The sequence below is a fragment of the Girardinichthys multiradiatus genome, chromosome 19 (genome assembly GCF_021462225.1).
Source record: "Girardinichthys multiradiatus isolate DD_20200921_A chromosome 19, DD_fGirMul_XY1, whole genome shotgun sequence".
Lineage (NCBI taxonomy): Eukaryota > Metazoa > Chordata > Actinopteri > Cyprinodontiformes > Goodeidae > Girardinichthys > Girardinichthys multiradiatus.
In genome coordinates, this window is record NC_061811.1 from 1,699,663 (window position 1) to 1,716,872 (window position 17,210).

The following is a 17,210-nucleotide window of genomic DNA, read 5'->3' on the forward strand; positions in this document are numbered from 1 at the left end:
GTGACCAAGAACAAATCAGGCTTGGCAATAAGAAGCTTTCAGACTCTGCCTTTGGTTCCAGACATCATGTGGAATCTGTTGCTTTATGTACAACAGGGTAAATGATCCATGTTTCAGACGTGCTTTTACAGGGCCAAGGAAGAAAACAGCCTAATTATTCAGACAAAGTTTGAGTAGGGTTAGAAGTCATTCACAACAGCATTATTTTAACAACTATACTTTGGAGCCAGATTTAAATAAAATAATAGATTTAATTCCATATGATTTAGAACAAATAGCTTTAAGTTAGAGAAGCAGCTACCTTAGTAGCCCCTGCAGCATCCCAGAGGTCAGCTCGGACCAGTGCAGGCCAGCTGAAATTTTACCTACAAAACACTCAACAAGATGAATCACTCCACCAACATTATGACGGCTTTCAATCAGTAACTGGGTTTAAAATTCACGTATCCATCGTGTCCCAGCAACATATAGTATCTGTGACCACAGTGTAATGTTCAGGAATCATCTCATTTTGTTGCGGTGAGCGGCTCGTCTGCTCGCTAAAAGTTGGGAGATCTCCACTTTCCTTCTTAACGCCCAGCAAGTCGTGGCACAGACAACAGGTTTAAAACTCCTCAAAACACCCGACGAAATCACAGCAACTTCCCTTCAGCAACAAGGAAACGCTTCTTAAAGCTGCAGGTAAACGCGGAACCACATTTGAGGCTCTGATTTAGACGAGAAGTGTCTCCATATGCTTTGAAACGTTCTTTACAAATATGTACTCACCGGTTCGGCGGTAGCCATTTTACAAATCTGTGTTAGGAAAGTTTGTGCTGATTGGTCCAAGCTGGGTCACGTGTCCGGGCTCCGCGTCGGTTGCTCCGCCCTCTCCCCCTGTCCTACAGACGAAGGCATGGCGAGCACGGAGGCCAGAAGGGAGTGTGAGACGGAGGGCTGCAGCAAGGACGCCAAACTTCAGTGTCCGACATGTATCAAGCTCGGTATTCAAGGCTCCTACTTCTGTTCGCAGGTACGGCTGCTGTCGCTGCTTTAGCCGGTGTGAAACATGCTAACCGTGGCCGCAGACCCGGGCCCGCTGTCACACGAGGATGCTAACTCAGCTGTCAGGATGCTAATGTGTCTTCAAGCTGCTTGTAAACACATAAATAACTTATTTAGAAAACTTTTGTGGGTATATTTTCATTGTTTCGTTGTATAAAGGCTAGAAAGGATGTAGAAAGTTCAAGTCAGTGATTGTATTATGTTATTTTTAATATGTAAGGCCGAGGAGAGACGTTTAGCTAGCTGAGTGTTGACTGGCTACAATGAATGGTGGAAGATGCCAAAATGAGAGTATGTGATGAAGATCTTTACCCAGCAGGGTCACGTTACGTATTAAAGTAACGTGTATTAGGAGCATTCAGCAGATTAGTGAGCGCTTCCTGAGGGGCAAACTGCTGCTGAGATGCAGCACGTCACATCATTTGATGTTTAACCATCCTCCAGGATCTGTGTCTCTGCTGAAACCCAACGCCTTTCAGACATGTGTGAATTAAACTTTTACTGGTAGCTAAAATACTGCCTTTTTGCAGCATTGTAATCAGCTGAGCATCGAACAGATCTAAGGATCGACACATTTTAATGATTATATCCTCAGTAAATGTATGTATGCAAGTGCAAAGTGTGCTGTGGTATCTGATCCAACTGCAGTTTAGTGTGTGCAACCCAGACCTGCTGTTTATGTTTGCACGTCCATGTTGCATAAACTGTTGGCTCTGCACTGGCAGGTCCAGTAAAAAATGAAAGGAACCATTCCTTGAAACTGGACCTTCTTCAAAACAGACACACGTTTAGCAGAAGTTGCACAGCAGAGGCTAAAGCTCCTTAACAGCTGGATATTAAATTCCAGAATTCATTTAACAACAGACCAATTAATAAGAGGAGGCAAATCATCAGCTTTTTGGAAGCAGAGCTGCATGATTTTCAGTTGTGATATCAGTGATAAATAAACAATTAGTATACTGATGGCAATTATCCCACCTTTCCCTAGCAATTGTTTTTCTGTGGGATTTTAATGACCCAGATGTTTTATATTTTTTCATGGACCCTGTTTTGGCATTTCTGGCATGTTTCATGAAGAGGCTGGTTGCCTTCCTGTGCCGGGTCCAAGTTGCTCTACTGACCTGCAGCTTTTAGATGTGTCCCTTGTCCAACACACCTGAATCAGATATATGGCTGGTTACCAGGTTTCTGCAGAACTGAATGCTGATGAAGCCATTTTATATGTTTTCCACTCGAGATGCTGATGACGATAAATGTCGCCCTCCTAAAATGAAAAATATTTTATAAAAATATTAAATATGGATATGTGTCAACCTTAAACAGGTCAGTGTCTCAAGACATTAATGATAGTTCTACATATTTCTCTCTGCAGGAATGTTTCAAGGGAAGCTGGGCATCTCACAAGTTGCTACACAGAAAAGCAAGTAGGTATCAGAGATCACGGTTTCTCCTGTCCTGTGTCGTGTGTCACGTGTCTGTATGTAGTTTTGTGAAAGCATCGACTAAGTGACCTGTGTCACACAGAGGAAGACCAGCACCAGACTGAAGGTAAGAACTGTGTGGAGAAGGACACCAACACAGACCCATGGCCAGGATATCGTTACACTGGAAAACTACGCCCATACTACCCACTGGTAAACTGTCCCTGTATTCCTTTTTCTAATACTTACACAGTTCTCTGTATGCAGAGTTCATAAACTGTCTTGATAAGTTTGGAATTTGATTTAGGTATTCTGTAGGGTAGGATAAAAAACAGTATGGAAAAATATTTCCAGAAGTTTCTTTGTCCCATTGTCTAAACCATCCATCGCATCCATTGCATCCATCGCATCCATCCATCCCATCCATCCATCCATTGCATCCATCCCATCCATCCATCCATTGCATCCATCCATCGCATCCATCCATCCCATCCATCCATCCATCCCATCCATCCATCCATCCCATCCATCCATCCATCCATTGCATCCACCCATCCATCGCATCCATCCATCCCATCCATCCATCCATTGCATCCATCCCATCCATCCATCCATTGCATCCATCCATCGCATCCATCCATCCCATCCATCGCATCCATCCATCCATCCATTGCATCCACCCATCCATCGCATCCATCCATCCATCCATCGCATCCATCCATCCATTGCATCCATCCATCCATCCCATCCATCCATCCATCGCATCCATCCCATCCATTGCATCCATCCCATCCATCCATCCATTGCATCCATCCATCGCATCCATCCATCCCATCCATCGCATCCATCCATTGCATCCACCCATCCATCGCATCCATCAATCCCATCCATCGCATCCATCCATCGCATCCACCCATCCATCGCATCCATCCATCGCATCCATCCATCGCATCCATCCATCGCATCCATCCATTGCATCCATCCATCGCATCCATCCATCCCATCCATCCATCCATTGCATCCATCCATCGCATCCATCCATCCCATCCATCGCATCCATCCATCCATCCATTGCATCCACCCATCCATCGCATCCATCCCATCCATCGCATCCATCCATCGCATCCACCCATCCATCGCATCCATCCATCGCATCCATCCATTGCATCCATCCATCCATCCATCCCATCCATCCATCCATCCATTGCATCCATCCATCGCATCCATCCATTGCATCCATCGCATCCATCCCATCCATCCATCCATCCATCGCATCCATCCATCCATCCATCGCATCCATCCATCGCATCCATCCATCCATTGCATCCATCCATCCCATCCATCCATCCATTGCATCCATCCATCGCATCCATCCATCCATCCATTGCATCCATCCATCCATTGCATCCATCCATCCATCCCATCCATCCATCCATTGCATCCATCCCATCCATCCATCCATCGCATCCATCCATCCATTGCATCCATCCATCGCATCCATCCATCCATTGCATCCATCCATCCATCCCATCCATTGCATCCATCCATCGCATCCATCCATCCATCCCATCCATCCATCCATTGCATCCATCCCATCCATCCATCCATTGCATCCATCCATCGCATCCATCCATCCCATCCATCGCATCCATCCATCCATCCATCCATCCATTGCATCCATCCATTGCATCCATCCATCGCATCCATCCATCCCATCCATCCATCCATTGCATCCATCCATCCATCCCATCCATCCATCGCATCCATCCATCCATTGCATCCACCCATCCATCGCATCCACCCATCCATCGCATCCATCCATCCCATCCATCGCATCCATCCATCGCATCCATCCATTGCATCCATCCATCGCATCCATCCCATCCATCCATCGCATCCATCCATTGCATCCATCCATCGCATCCATCCATTGCATCCATCCATCGCATCCATCCATCGCATCCATCCACCCCATCCATCCATTGCATCCATCCATCGCATCCATCCATCGCATCCATCCATCGCATCCATCCATTGCATCCATCCATCCATCCATCGCATCCATCCATCGCATCCATCCATTGCATCCATCCATCGCATCCATCCCATCCATCCATCGCATCCATCCATCGCATCCATCCATTGCATCCATCCATCCATCGCATCCATCGCATCCATCCATCGCATCCATCCATCCCATCCATCCATCGCATCCATCCATTGCATCCATCCATCCATCGCATCCATCCCATCCATCCATCCATCGCATCCATCCATCCATCGCATCCATCCATCCCATCCATCCATCGCATCCATCCATTGCATCCATCCATCCATCGCATCCATCCCATCCATCCATCCATTGCATCCATCCATCGCAGAAAGAAGAGCTATGCTCATCCCTGTTGCTGTGTTCTAACTTGTCTTCTTGGTCCCTCTGTCAGACTACCACGAGACTTGTTCCAGATGACATCCAAAGACCCGACTATGCGGATCATCCCAGAGGTAACGAAACCTTTTTATGTCTTACTGGCTCATTGACTGGTTGGAAAGCATTACTGATGTGTAACTCTGAACTCTGGGTCCCTTCTGGGTTTCCTTAGCAGAGGTGTAATTATTTGACTTGTCTGGAGTAATGTCTGATTGAGACTGCCTGCAGAGAACGCCTGGGGCTGAACTGGGCTGGGGGACACCTGCCAAACATTTAACACCTGTTATGCTCTATGTTTCAAAATAATTAAAATAACTTTTTAAACATTTATGATCAGGATTGAAACTCTGCTGTGGTTTGTTTACTGCTGTAAATATTGATTTAATTTGTGATGAAAAAATGGGTTTAAGGTTATAACATTGACATTTACATATATAATAAAAGTTTTAAAGAACCAAAATGATTGTCCTAAGAATAATTTGGTCCAGGTTTGAATAGTCCGAGTGTTTTAGATCACAAATTAGAGCTTATCGAAGGTACCTCAGATTCATTAAAAGCAGTGAAATTATCCTTTACTTAAAGCGCCCTAACTTCGGTGTTCTGTTGGTCCATCTCACGCAGAGAGCAGGGACATAAAGATTTGTGGCAAAGGTAGGTGGTGTCAACTGAAGACTCGGCTCTATACGAGTCTTTGTAGTTTTCTGTACCGCAGTACTGGTTGCAGGAGGTCATTGTCACTGTGTGTAGATCTGTAGCACCGAGGTGTGAGTGGGTCTGGATCGAGCTGGCTTTTGATGCAGCGGCAGTGTTAAGTTGCTTCTAGTCCAAAATATAGCTGAAAGGATCTGTATCCAGATGATTCGAACAGGTTATTAGGTATGAAATCCATGGAGATCAAATAAAAACAGCAACAGCAAATATTTGAACTATCTGTTGATTTGAAGTTAGCTCAAAGAATTGGAGTAATCTTCCTAATCCATCCACCCTGTGTAATTCATCAGTACCACTGGGGATGGAAAAGATCGCATGATGCTACCATCACCGTGCTTCACAGTTGGTGTTGTGCTATTAGGTTTGAAAGTCTTGACGTTTCCCAACAGTTGTCTTGCCTTTGTGTCCAAACATCTCAATCTTTGTCTCGTTTGGCTTTTTTCCCGAAGTTGTTTGGCTCATCCACGTGAGCAGCTATAGATTTCAGTCCAACTTGAAGGGATTGATGTTGGAGCCGTGGCTTCTTTCTTGGTCAGCACCCTCTCAGTCCACGGTGATGGAAAAACTGGCTTTACTGTGGACAGAGACACTGGTGGCCCAAACTGTCAACTGAAAGTGACAGTTTGGGCCAGATCAGGGAAATTTGAGCACTGATGGGTCAATGATCCCAGACGCCTCCAAACTGGTCTTAGAATGGATGACGTTAGATAATATTAAACGTCTGAATATAATGACCTTCCCAATGCCCTGACTGCAACCCCGTTGGACCTTGATACACTGGTCAAGTATCCAGTCAGAATGATGGCTGGAGCTTGGTGATGACTACATGGGACATTCGGCCCAGTATTAGAGGGGGTGCAAATATATCTCTGGATCAAAAAAAATCTATAAATGTAAACTCTGGACAGAAACAGATGGTCACTGCAATGATTGTTATAGCTTCAATAAGGCCATTTCTGCTTTTAGCTTTGGGCTTATACAGTCCTGCCTTTTAAACCATCATATGATGTCTTATCGTACGTTTATTTGTGTGGCCAAATCATTCACGCTGCACCCATAGCAACCTTTGTGTCCATAGATCCATACTCAGGTAGTCATGGTTACGGTCTCCTTTTATTCTCCTGTTATTCCAGCTCAGAGTCAGGCACAGTGAGAGCCGGCCGTTAAAATCAAACCAAATCTGCTCAGCTAACGTTTTAAAAAGCCAACCGGATTGTTCCGGACATTTCTTTACATGCAATACCTCCTCTCTGAGCAGAAACAGGACTGCTGTATTTTACACAAATGCTTCTCCTGTTTGTGTTTCTAAGCAACTGATCACATTCAACCTGCATCCTGTTGGATGTTGGCATTAATAAATCATAAATGTGGGAATTGTTGTTTACACTCCTTGCAGTCCAGTAATAAAGTCTGGATCTATTGACTGCTCTGAGACCTGTGCTTCCCTTGTTCTTCTTATCACAGTAACAGCCCTGTTCTGTTCTACCGACCCGGCTCTGTGAGTGTCATTAGAGGCTTGTTCTGCTTAGGAGCTGAAGCTGTAGCGTAGTCTCTGCTGGAGCAGCTAGTTATTCATAGCACCGCTTTTCATTTTTCTTCTGTTTGGGATTCAAGCTGGAAAAACTGTCACAACAAGATGAGTTTACGTTATAAAGTGTTCATGTGGAGCTCCAGCGGCATCTAATGGAGTCTGAGGTGACTCACCAGGACAGAGTTTCCATTGGGTCTCTGTTCATTAGAAGAAATCTCATTTTTACCCCTGTTGCTCTACAGAAAATACTCAGCAACAATCTCAATATTCTGAGTTTTACATTATACTAATAACCTGATATTTCTACAACGTATTTTGAAACGCTGAATAAGACTTGGATGTTGATGACACAGCCAGAGCTTTTTAAAGGGTTTCAGCACAGCCTTAAAAGGTGTAGAAGTTGCTGTTTCCACATCTGTTTTCCAGAAGTCAAAAAGCTGATTTAGTTTTCACATTGACTATATTCTACATGCACAATACATAGGATCACAATCGTCTTTTTAATTTCACGTGTGCAATATTACAGAGCACTGTTTGGATGCTTTATCTTGTAATATTTATAGCCAGTTGGATGAACTACCTGCAATGCCCACACCTGCAGTATGTAGCTGAGAAAGCTCATAGAGAAGCAGGGGACATTGTTTAATGGTTGAGAAGGAAAGAGCCAGAAAAATACGGGTTAATCAGAACTAATATTGTCTTTGCAATTTTTGGCACTAGATACCGTGCGGCCCGAGACTATATGTATTTATTATAATAAGAAATTATTCACAAAACTATCCTGAATTGTTTGTAGTTAAATTATCAGCTAAAAACATTAGCATTAAATCTACATTTCTGGATAATATAATAAAATATAATATAATGAAAACAAGCTGAAGATCTTGGTATGTTCATAAGATGAGATATTTGCAACACAAGCTTCACAGCTTCCTCTATTTGCTGCATGTCTTCCCCTCTCTCTGCCCTTCTTCCTGTCCAGCTACTAATGAATTAAAGCCACTAGTACCACACACACCTTTTTAAAAAGAGATGGGCTCAACATAAACAAGACCTGGTTATCTAATATATCCGAAATCAACTTGTATCATGACAAAACCAGTCTAAAGAAATAATGAAACCGTAAATATTCCAAGCTAGAGATCTTGGTTTCTCAGTATAACAAGGTCATGAATGTTCTAACAGAACAAGCAGCAGTGTTGGGAGTATGATTATTGATTGAATAATCTTGATCAATAATTATAATTACAAATCATAATCTGACAAAATCAATTTCTTAACCATAAATCCTCATTTACAAATCGAGACCAGAGATATTTCTGGTGTTGTAATTGTGGCTCAACGCCTCTGACAATTACAACCGTTAAATACTCCGTAATAATTCATAAATATTAACGGAGATGTCACTGTTTAATCGACCGTTTCTGCCGAAACGTGTGGAACTTGAACCTTATTTTGACTAATGAATCACTTTTTGCACACAATGAAACACCAAACGCTCTCTCTTTATCTATGTGAATATTTATTAATTTTCACCTACTCAACATGCAAAATTCTACAAACACAGGGGTAAACAACATCTAAATAAGCAAAATCAACAAACGGTAGTGGGTATGTATGGAGTCAACCAGCAGTTTATGGCACAACAGAGGAAAGGAGAGGATATGAAAGGGGGGTTGGAGTGATGACTGGTGGGGGGTTGGAGTGCAGCTTAGAGTGTCTTTTATGATCTTCTGATCATAAAACTTCCCCCTTTACTCCTGAACACAAAGGATTGATAACTTTTGGCGGCAAGCTAGCACAGTGAGATTGAAGACAAAAGTAAAATGGAGAATTTTACCATGAGGTTGTTTTAACAGTCCAGTCTTGCAACGCACCTGTGTTCAGATAGTAAACACAAACAGCTCTGGGGAACACGGCGGATCCCGATATTACATAACACATCAAAGTTTCAACAAGCAAGGTTACATGCACATATTATTCAGAACACATGAGATCCTAACCAGCGATTCTGATCGCTTCTACAACCTCTGACCCTGCCCAGGCCTTCTAATAAAGAAATAAAAAAAAAGAAATGAGTTTTACTTGTGTCGTCTTCTTCCGAGCGAGGGAATTCGAGCGAGGAAACGTGGGCTTGAGTTAATTGTGCGTCCACAATTAACTTCAGGGGAACGGTCAGTCTTTGTCCTTCGGTCTTCTTGACAAAAAGGAAAATTATGATCTGACCATCAAAGTCGACTTGAAAATGAAACACGGTAGCGGTTCGTCTCTCCGAAGCTCCGTGTCTCCAGTTAAGTGTTAACTCACGTCTTCGATCGGCAAAAGTGAAATCTCTGGCCTTCTTAGTCCAAAGACTTCAGTTATGAATGGTTCGTTGTCCAACGAGAGAGAATGAATGAAACTCTTCACAGAGTTCTTCTCTTAAAGTGACGCGCTTCAATCACCAGATGATTTCTAGCAGAAGGCAAGTTTTCAAACATGAGCGCCTCCTATATAGCATCCTGTGACGTCAGACTGGGGACGCCCAGTCATATCAGTCGCAATGCTTGATGGGATATGTAGGAGCGGGCTGTCCTGGGTACAAAATGGCCGATGCCATTGGAGGGGCACAGTGACGTCCAACAACGTGCAGATAATCCAATACTCAGCAAACAAGTGGTCCAACAGCAGATACCACTTTTCAGTTATGACAACCAAAACGAACTCAAGATCTTTGTTGTTGAGACTCTGAACTACGGCTGCATGATATTAAAAAATAATATGATGGCGATAACATTGGTAATTATTACGACAACGGCATCAGGTGTGAAATCCGCCTATTTTCATCCTTCTCTCATCTGTGCCTCCATCACTCTGTGACCTTTAGCCTTTTGAGCGTTCTCATCTGTGTCCGGTGTGAACATCTGCTGCCGTGAGACTCTGTCCAACTGGCTAAATAATATATTTGCACAATAAATAGAAGTTCATAACACTTTGAATATATTAGCCAACAATTATTGCACTTCAGACAGTCCTTTTAAGATATGAACAGATTTAATTGGAGATGTAAGCCGGGAAGATTAAAACTAAAGAGTTTTGCATTCAGGAAATACGTTCTGAACTGACCGCTAATACACGCATACATGCCCCATGTGCACAATTATTAGGCAAGTCTTATTTTTCAGGATTATTTGTATTAATTACAACTACATAGTTCTCAGTTAATCCAGTTTATTAATAAACCTCAAACAGGAATGTTTAAGAAAGGAAAATTCAGGTTTTGGCTTTATTAGATTATATGTGCTTACTTACTAAATTACTTAATTACTGGGCAACTCTTACTTTGCAGAATTATTATGCAACTATATGAAAAACACACTTTTCCATTTGACCTTTTTATTTTTATTTGTTTAAGTGAGAAATAATAATAACTCAAAACCTTCCGATAAACCAATATAGCTGCCAACAGCTACAAGCCTCCATCCATGAAGTCTGTCAGTTTCTGGATCCGTTGATAATCAATGTTCTGTGCAGCAGAACCACAGCCTCCCAGACAGATGTTCAGAGAGCTCGACTGTTTTCCTTCACTTCTCCCGTTTAACAACTGCCCACAAGTTCTCATTGGGTTCGGGTCAGGCGAGGAAGAGGTTCAGTTTGTCATCTCTAACTCCTCTACTGGCTAGCCACGCAGAGGAGTTATTGGATGCATGTGATGGGTCGATGTCCTGCATAAATATCATTGTTTTCTTGAAAGATCTGAACTTCATCCTGTTCCACTGCTTGAAGAAAATGTTTAAAAACTGGCCCACAGTGTCGGAGTTGATTTTGAGCCCATCTTCAACCTGAAAAGGTCCAACCAACTCATCTTTACCAATACCAGCCCATACCAGTAACCCACCTCCACCTCGCTGGCGTCTGACTCTTTCCAGCCATAGGTCCATCCATCTGGTCCGTCAAGAGTCACTCTTCATCAGTCCATCAAACTTTTGAAGAATCTGTCTTTAGATATTTCTTGGCCCAGTCTAGACATGTTCAGCTTATGTGTTCTGGTTCAGTCGGGTTTCAGCCGTCCTTACCTCGCCCATGTCTCTCAATTCTGAACATCTTGTACTTTGAGGTACTCCAGGTAGGTAGCAGTTATGGAACATGACAGCACTGGAAGATAATGGGTTCCTGGTAGCTTCACTCTTCATTCTTCTCTAATCCCTGGCAGTTAATATGCGTCTTTTTCTCAACACGATTCTTGCGACCCAGTTGACTATTTGCAACCAAACGGTTCTGTGATCTTTACAATATTAAGATTGCTGCGTCCTGAGAGACGTCTGGTAACTGTTGACGTTTCAGAGACAGTTAAATATCTTTTTTGGCCCATTTTGCCTAAAGAAGAGAAGCTGCCTAATAATTATGCACACCTTGATATAAGTGTTGACCTCCTTAGGCCACGCCCTCCCTCAGTACACAGTTACAGATCACCTGCTATGATTAAATCTATTAAACATTCCAACTTTATCCAGCTTGGAGTTTCACCATATCATTTTAAGGCATATTGTCTAAAAGCTACTTGCCTTATAATTGTGCACACTATGTTAGGATCCTGCCTTGGCTTTCTGGAAGTTGCTCTTGCTTCTGCTGTACAGATCAGCATATATTGGTGTTTTTGGTCTTTAATTGTTCTTTAATTGTTCTTTAATTGTTCTTTAATTATTCTTTAATTGTTCTTTAACCTGTTCTAAGTTTTCAGGAATCAGGCACCAAAGAAGGTAAAATCTATAAGATAGTAAGAAAATCATAATTACACTATTCTGATGCTGTATGTAGTTGTACAGTTCACCTCTGTCTGCTTTTTAGAAAGTGTAAATATGAATGATTTCCCTTCAGCGTAACTGGATTTATTCAGACCTTATTTGTAGAGGAAACCTGAATTGATGAGGATAATTAAAATCCTGCTGTGTGTCAGTGTGGATCAGATGAAGAAACTGACAGCAGCAGCTTTTTCAAGGTCTTTGCTCACTGCGTATTGATACGTGTGAGTGATGTCGGTCGTGTGCCCTTGTTTTCTGCCCCACAGGGATGTCTGAGTCTGAGCAGTTCTTGAAAGGGACATCTCAGATCAAGATCCTCTCTCCTGAGGACATCGAAGGCATGAGAGTGGTGTGCAAGGTGACTCGATCGACTTCCATCTTCTGCGTGTTTGAAGTTCTGTTTTTGTGGTTCAACTTTGACATGCATCCTTTTTGCAGCTGGCTCGAGAAGTCCTGGACATTGCAGCCATGATAGTGAAACCGGGGGTTACTACAGAAGAAATCGACCATGCTGTTCATCTGGTATGGATTCACATGAACATTGTAGGACTTGATGATTCAAGTAAAAACACTTTTCACAGATAAGTGTTTCACAAAGATCCAGTCGAAACAACCACACTGCTGACATTGCTTCTCTGCTTCGGTTAAACTACCCACAATCCTGTGCTGTATCACTGTCACATGACCAAAGAAAAACTACATAGCCAAACCCACCCCACCCCCCACCTCTGAAACACAGACAGCAACAGGAAGGAAATAAGCATCATATCAGCTCAGTTTTCCTTGTGGCACCGATACAGATATGTTAACGTTCATATATCGTCCATCACTTCTGGAAAGGTTCAAACTCATTAGGAATTGATTTTTAAAGGCTATTGTATAAGTCAAAATTCAGATTTCTGAGGGTCTCTGCCACTGTATCTTCACCTTTGTGGTCTGAATAAAATACATGAATACATTTTTATGGGGGTAACATGAAATGAGTTGCAGATAATCGTAGCCTCCTCATATTACACATTAGAGTTAAAATGTTCCATTAGCTTTAGCTACTCTGTGTTCACTCCTAATTACAGTGTGTAGACACTAACTGGCTAAAGCAAGATGGTTCCCATGAGAGCAGAACCTGCCAGCGCCAGTGTTGGTATGAGCATGTTTTTCTGTTCACATCAGCAGTTTGTTCAGAGCTGCAGCTCCTCCGTTCAGCCTCAGAGATGCCCTCATGCTGGTGGTCCTTTTCCTATAACTCTGCTGATAAATAATGTAGGCACTGATTATTGATGCTCTGAAACATCCTTTCTGGTTTTTTGAGAGATCCTGACTTCAGTACCACCACTCAGTCACACCTGGCTTGGTTCTGGCTGCAGGGCTGCTGTATACACACACTGAGGTGTCCGTGTCCATCAGGCAGAAACAAGATCACAGACGGATCAAACATCAACTTCTCTTTTTGTTTTCAGGCCTGCATAGAGAGGAAGTGCTATCCCTCCCCTCTCAACTACTACAACTTCCCCAAATCCTGCTGCACATCTGTCAATGAAGTCATCTGCCACGGCATCCCTGATAGAAGACCGCTGCAGGACGGAGATATCCTCAATGGTCTGCTCCTTGCACCACCTAGCTTCCTACATCTGTCTCAGCCTCTTCGTTATATCTCTTAATAGGTTTAAAGATCAGTTTAGGAGCAGGGGAATGTTTTATTAATGGTTCAGGGGGAAATAGTTTCTTTCTGATGATGAATGTTTGCAGCAGCTATTGATGTCAGCAGGAGTTTGGCCAATTTTAGCCTCTTTATGAATGTTTCTGCTGAGGCACCACTCCCCTCTGAGCATCTGATGGAGAGCTTTCAGCCTCTCGCTGCGTGCTCTGACAAGACAAATAGTTTCATTATCCTTGTTGCATTGAGGCTCAGCCAGTCAGACTGCGATGTGGTCTTCTACCTGCTCATCTTCAGCTGGTTCCGTTTTTAAATGGCCGCCCTGCCCTCTTCTGTACACATAACAGATTTCCCTCTCTGTTAAACATCATCACATCGGTGTTTTGGCCTAACTCAGAACATCTTCATCTTCTACAGTGGACATCACTGTCTACCACAACGGTTTCCATGGCGACCTGAATGAAACCTTCTTTGTGGGAGAGGTGGATGAAGGAGGGAAGAAGCTGGTTCAGACTACATATGAATGCCTTATGCAAGCCATCGACTCTGGTAGGCACATTTTCTTCCCACCGAGGCAGTTTTCCTTATGTATGTAACTCTGAGATATCAGAGTGGCGTTTATTGATGTGTTGGATGGATGAAGCTGGAGTAATAAGTGGTAATAATTTCTGAGTTAACAGGCAGAAAGATGCATCTGAAATGCAAATCCTTTCATTCTCAGTGAGGTTTCTGTTCAGTTTCTAAAGGAATTAATATAAACAGTCCTTTTCCCCCCACAGTGAAGCCCGGCGTTCGCTACCGAGAGCTGGGGAACATCATCCAGAAGCACGCCCAGGCCAGCAGCTTCTCTGTTGTCCGAAGCTACTGCGGCCACGGCATCCACAGACTCTTCCACACCGCTCCCAACGTGCCACATTATGCCAGTGAGTCACCTCCTCCCTGCTGTGGTCAGAGCAGGAACGAAGCTGCTGAAGCTGCTCATTTCTCCACCTTTTTAATTTCACAGAAAACAAAGCAGTTGGAGTCATGAAGCCTGGTCATGTGTTCACCATTGAGCCCATGATATGTGAGGGTGAGTGGAAGCTTTGGAGATCAGCTTGTTGGATGAGTTTCCACAGCTCTGATTAATTCATGCTGTGTGTGTGTGTGTGTGTGTGTGTGTGTGTGTGTGTGTCTCAGGTGGCTGGCAGGACGAGACGTGGCCCGACGGCTGGACGGCGGTGACCAGGGACGGGAAGCGGTCGGCTCAGTTCGAGCACACCCTGCTGGTTACGGAGACCGGCTGTGAGATCCTCACCCGCCGCCTGGAGGACAACGGACACGCTCATTTCCTGAGCCAAATGTAGGCTTTACCGGAACCGGCGCCTTGGACTGGACCTGTCCAGACACCCAGCACCGTTGGGTCTCTCACACAAACTTACTCACAACTCAAATGAAGAGGCGCTACTCCCAGAGCTCTGTGGGAACTCGGCTCTCACGACTCTTAGAAATTAAAATCGGTTCCTCAAATGAAATGGAAGTACTTGAATGTGTCTTAAATAAGAAGATTGCTTTATTAGTTAGATCTGTGTCCTCTGGAGGAAATGGAAGAGTATTTATGACATTGAGTTTTCACCAGTCCTGTGGTATCTCTGGAACATTTGATCCAGCAGCTTGTTTAGCTCAGAGCAAACTCAGATAGAAACAACCCAATTCACATCTTTTCTGTCAGCCTCTGCTAATCTACTACTGCCAGAGACGGGCCGAAAAGGTGCCACAGTACCGAGGCGAAGGAGAGACCAGACCTGGGACTAGAAACAAATGGCAGCCCGTTTTAATACAGCCCATACTTTACCAGAACTTAGAGGAAACTTTCCTGAATTCAGCTGGTACTGTTCAAAGTTTCAGTACCAGAGGCTTTCCTGGAATGTTCATAGAACTCACTGGGTACTTTCAGGAACCAGGTTCTCCTTGAAGTTCCTTTTGAGGAGACTCTCCAGGACTTGTAACGTTGGGAGAAGTACAGACTGTATTATTTATGTTACTAAATGATTTGGGCCTAAAATCTTCAGAGGTTCAGGTTTGTGTTTCGAGCTTTAAATCTTTAGTTCATATTTCTGGACAGAAGGAAGATCCAAGCTGCTCTCAGATCAGTTAGTGGTGACATGAGCAGCCGGAGAAATGGCAGTTCTGGTTGGAGACTGATGGGCACAGCTTTAAAGTATTTAACATATCATTTGTTCGCTTAAGAGAAATAATCAAACACAAACTTATTCAGTGTATCAAGATGTTTGATGTAATGTGTTTGATACACGCTTCGTATTAACATGCAGACGTTAAGGAAAATAAGCAGCAGTGAGGTCTTTAAGATCCTGTCTTGGTCGTATTTACCTGTTCAGTACACCACCCTAACCCTGCTATAGTTGGTCAGTACTGCATGGCCACTGGCCCTCAGCAGCAGCTTAGAAAACTGCTGGTGTTGCAGAATTAGAGCATCTGCATGAAGGAGGAGGACGTTCTGAACCTTCTCTCTGGTGGTCTTTGGTACCATAAGCCCCAGTGTAGCAAAATGAGCCTTAACACATGGATTTGTGATCTGATGCTTGCTGGATATCTGAAGATCTGAGATGTGCTGTTTTGACTGCTCCTTTCACCTTCATTCTGTGGTCACCCTTTGCATCTTTGTGAGGAGCAGCATTCTTTATTTCTGTCTCATCAGAGGAGTGATGTGATCATTGTTTCTCTGCACTCTTTGTACTTCTAGTGGAGTAATAAATGACTCTTCTGTTGCTCTGTGTGGTTTGTCCTGCGATGGATCGCAGATCTGAATCTCTCAAGCAGACAGTTCCCCAGGCTTTCTATGATGCAAAGTTTTCTTTAAGGCCTTTTTAAACTAAGAGGACACTTCATGTTGAAGCTCCAGCATCATTCTTAGCTCTGCTGCAACAGATTTAATGTAAGATATTTAAGAAAATGTTTTGCAAATTTGGTTATCGTAGCTGCACTCCACTGATTATTATCGGTTCGGGTGGGCATGTTGACACAATGCCAGGGTGGAAGGACATCAGCAATGACTGTAGAGGAGCAGTTGTTGCTGCCCATTAATCTCTGAAGGCTTCAAATACTTTTTTTTTTTCTTTCTAAAAATATTTGTAATCATAAAAAGAGGATGAATCTGCAGGTGGAAAACATTTGACAGCTCCTAGTCTCTCCAGGAGTGGACATCCAGCAGGTTCAGTCCAACGTCTCAGAGATGTGACCAAGAAACCCACAATGCCATGTCAGGTTCTTGTAGAACCTCTGGAACAGGTCTGAGGCCTGCAGTGATGAGAGAAGCTAGGCTAAGAAGCTTAGAACTGTTAAGTTTAACAAGGATTAATTCAGCTTTTATTCTCACACAACTAAAAGAGATTCATAACAGAATCATTGCATTTTGGACAAGAAGTCCACACCTCTGCATGAAGAAGCATCTTCAAGCCCCATGGTTTAAATACCATCATTCAAAGCCTTTCATCTGCCAAAGTAAGAATGCAAACATGAGCAGCTGAAATGATGTTCCTCCACAGGGTGGCTGGGTTCTGCTTCAGAGGTAAGGACAGGAAGCTGGCGCAGACCTGCTGTAGACCACTCCCTGAAGGAGGCTGAGATGGTTTTGGCC

At 43.4% G+C, this 17,210-nt stretch overlaps 2 protein-coding genes across 2 annotated transcripts in view; one reads left to right on the plus strand and one right to left on the minus strand.

Annotated features, from left to right (window-relative positions):
- eif4eb (eukaryotic translation initiation factor 4eb) overlaps positions 1 to 897 on the minus strand; it is a 17,038-nt gene extending 16,141 nt beyond the window's left edge. Inside the window, exons 1-2 of the mRNA XM_047345541.1 lie at positions 839 to 897; positions 302 to 353 (exon numbers count right to left, since the gene is read on the minus strand). Coding sequence (XP_047201497.1) covers positions 302 to 353; positions 839 to 897 — 111 coding nt within the window. The remainder of the gene's footprint in view (positions 1 to 301; positions 354 to 838) is intronic.
- metap1 (methionyl aminopeptidase 1) lies at positions 817 to 16,341 on the plus strand. The gene is made up of 11 exons (XM_047344755.1): positions 817 to 1,012; positions 2,417 to 2,468; positions 2,569 to 2,678; positions 4,910 to 4,970; positions 12,186 to 12,277; positions 12,358 to 12,441; positions 13,377 to 13,515; positions 13,991 to 14,122; positions 14,353 to 14,496; positions 14,580 to 14,645; positions 14,753 to 16,341. Exons 1-11 carry the CDS (start codon positions 896 to 898, stop codon positions 14,917 to 14,919), a joined length of 1,164 nt encoding a protein of 387 aa, XP_047200711.1. The 5' UTR covers positions 817 to 895; the 3' UTR covers positions 14,920 to 16,341.
- The last annotated feature ends 869 nt before the right edge of the window (positions 16,342 to 17,210 follow it).

Coding starts and splice junctions, on each gene's coding strand:
- metap1 (XM_047344755.1), top strand. CDS start 896: ATGGCGAGCACGGAGGCCAGAAGGGAGTGTGAGACGGAGGGCTGCAGC. Junction 2,469..2,568: donor GTTGCTACACAGAAAAGCAA/GTAGGTATCAGA, acceptor TGTGTCACACAG/AGGAAGACCAGCACCAGACT. Junction 14,497..14,579: donor CAACGTGCCACATTATGCCA/GTGAGTCACCTC, acceptor TTAATTTCACAG/AAAACAAAGCAGTTGGAGTC.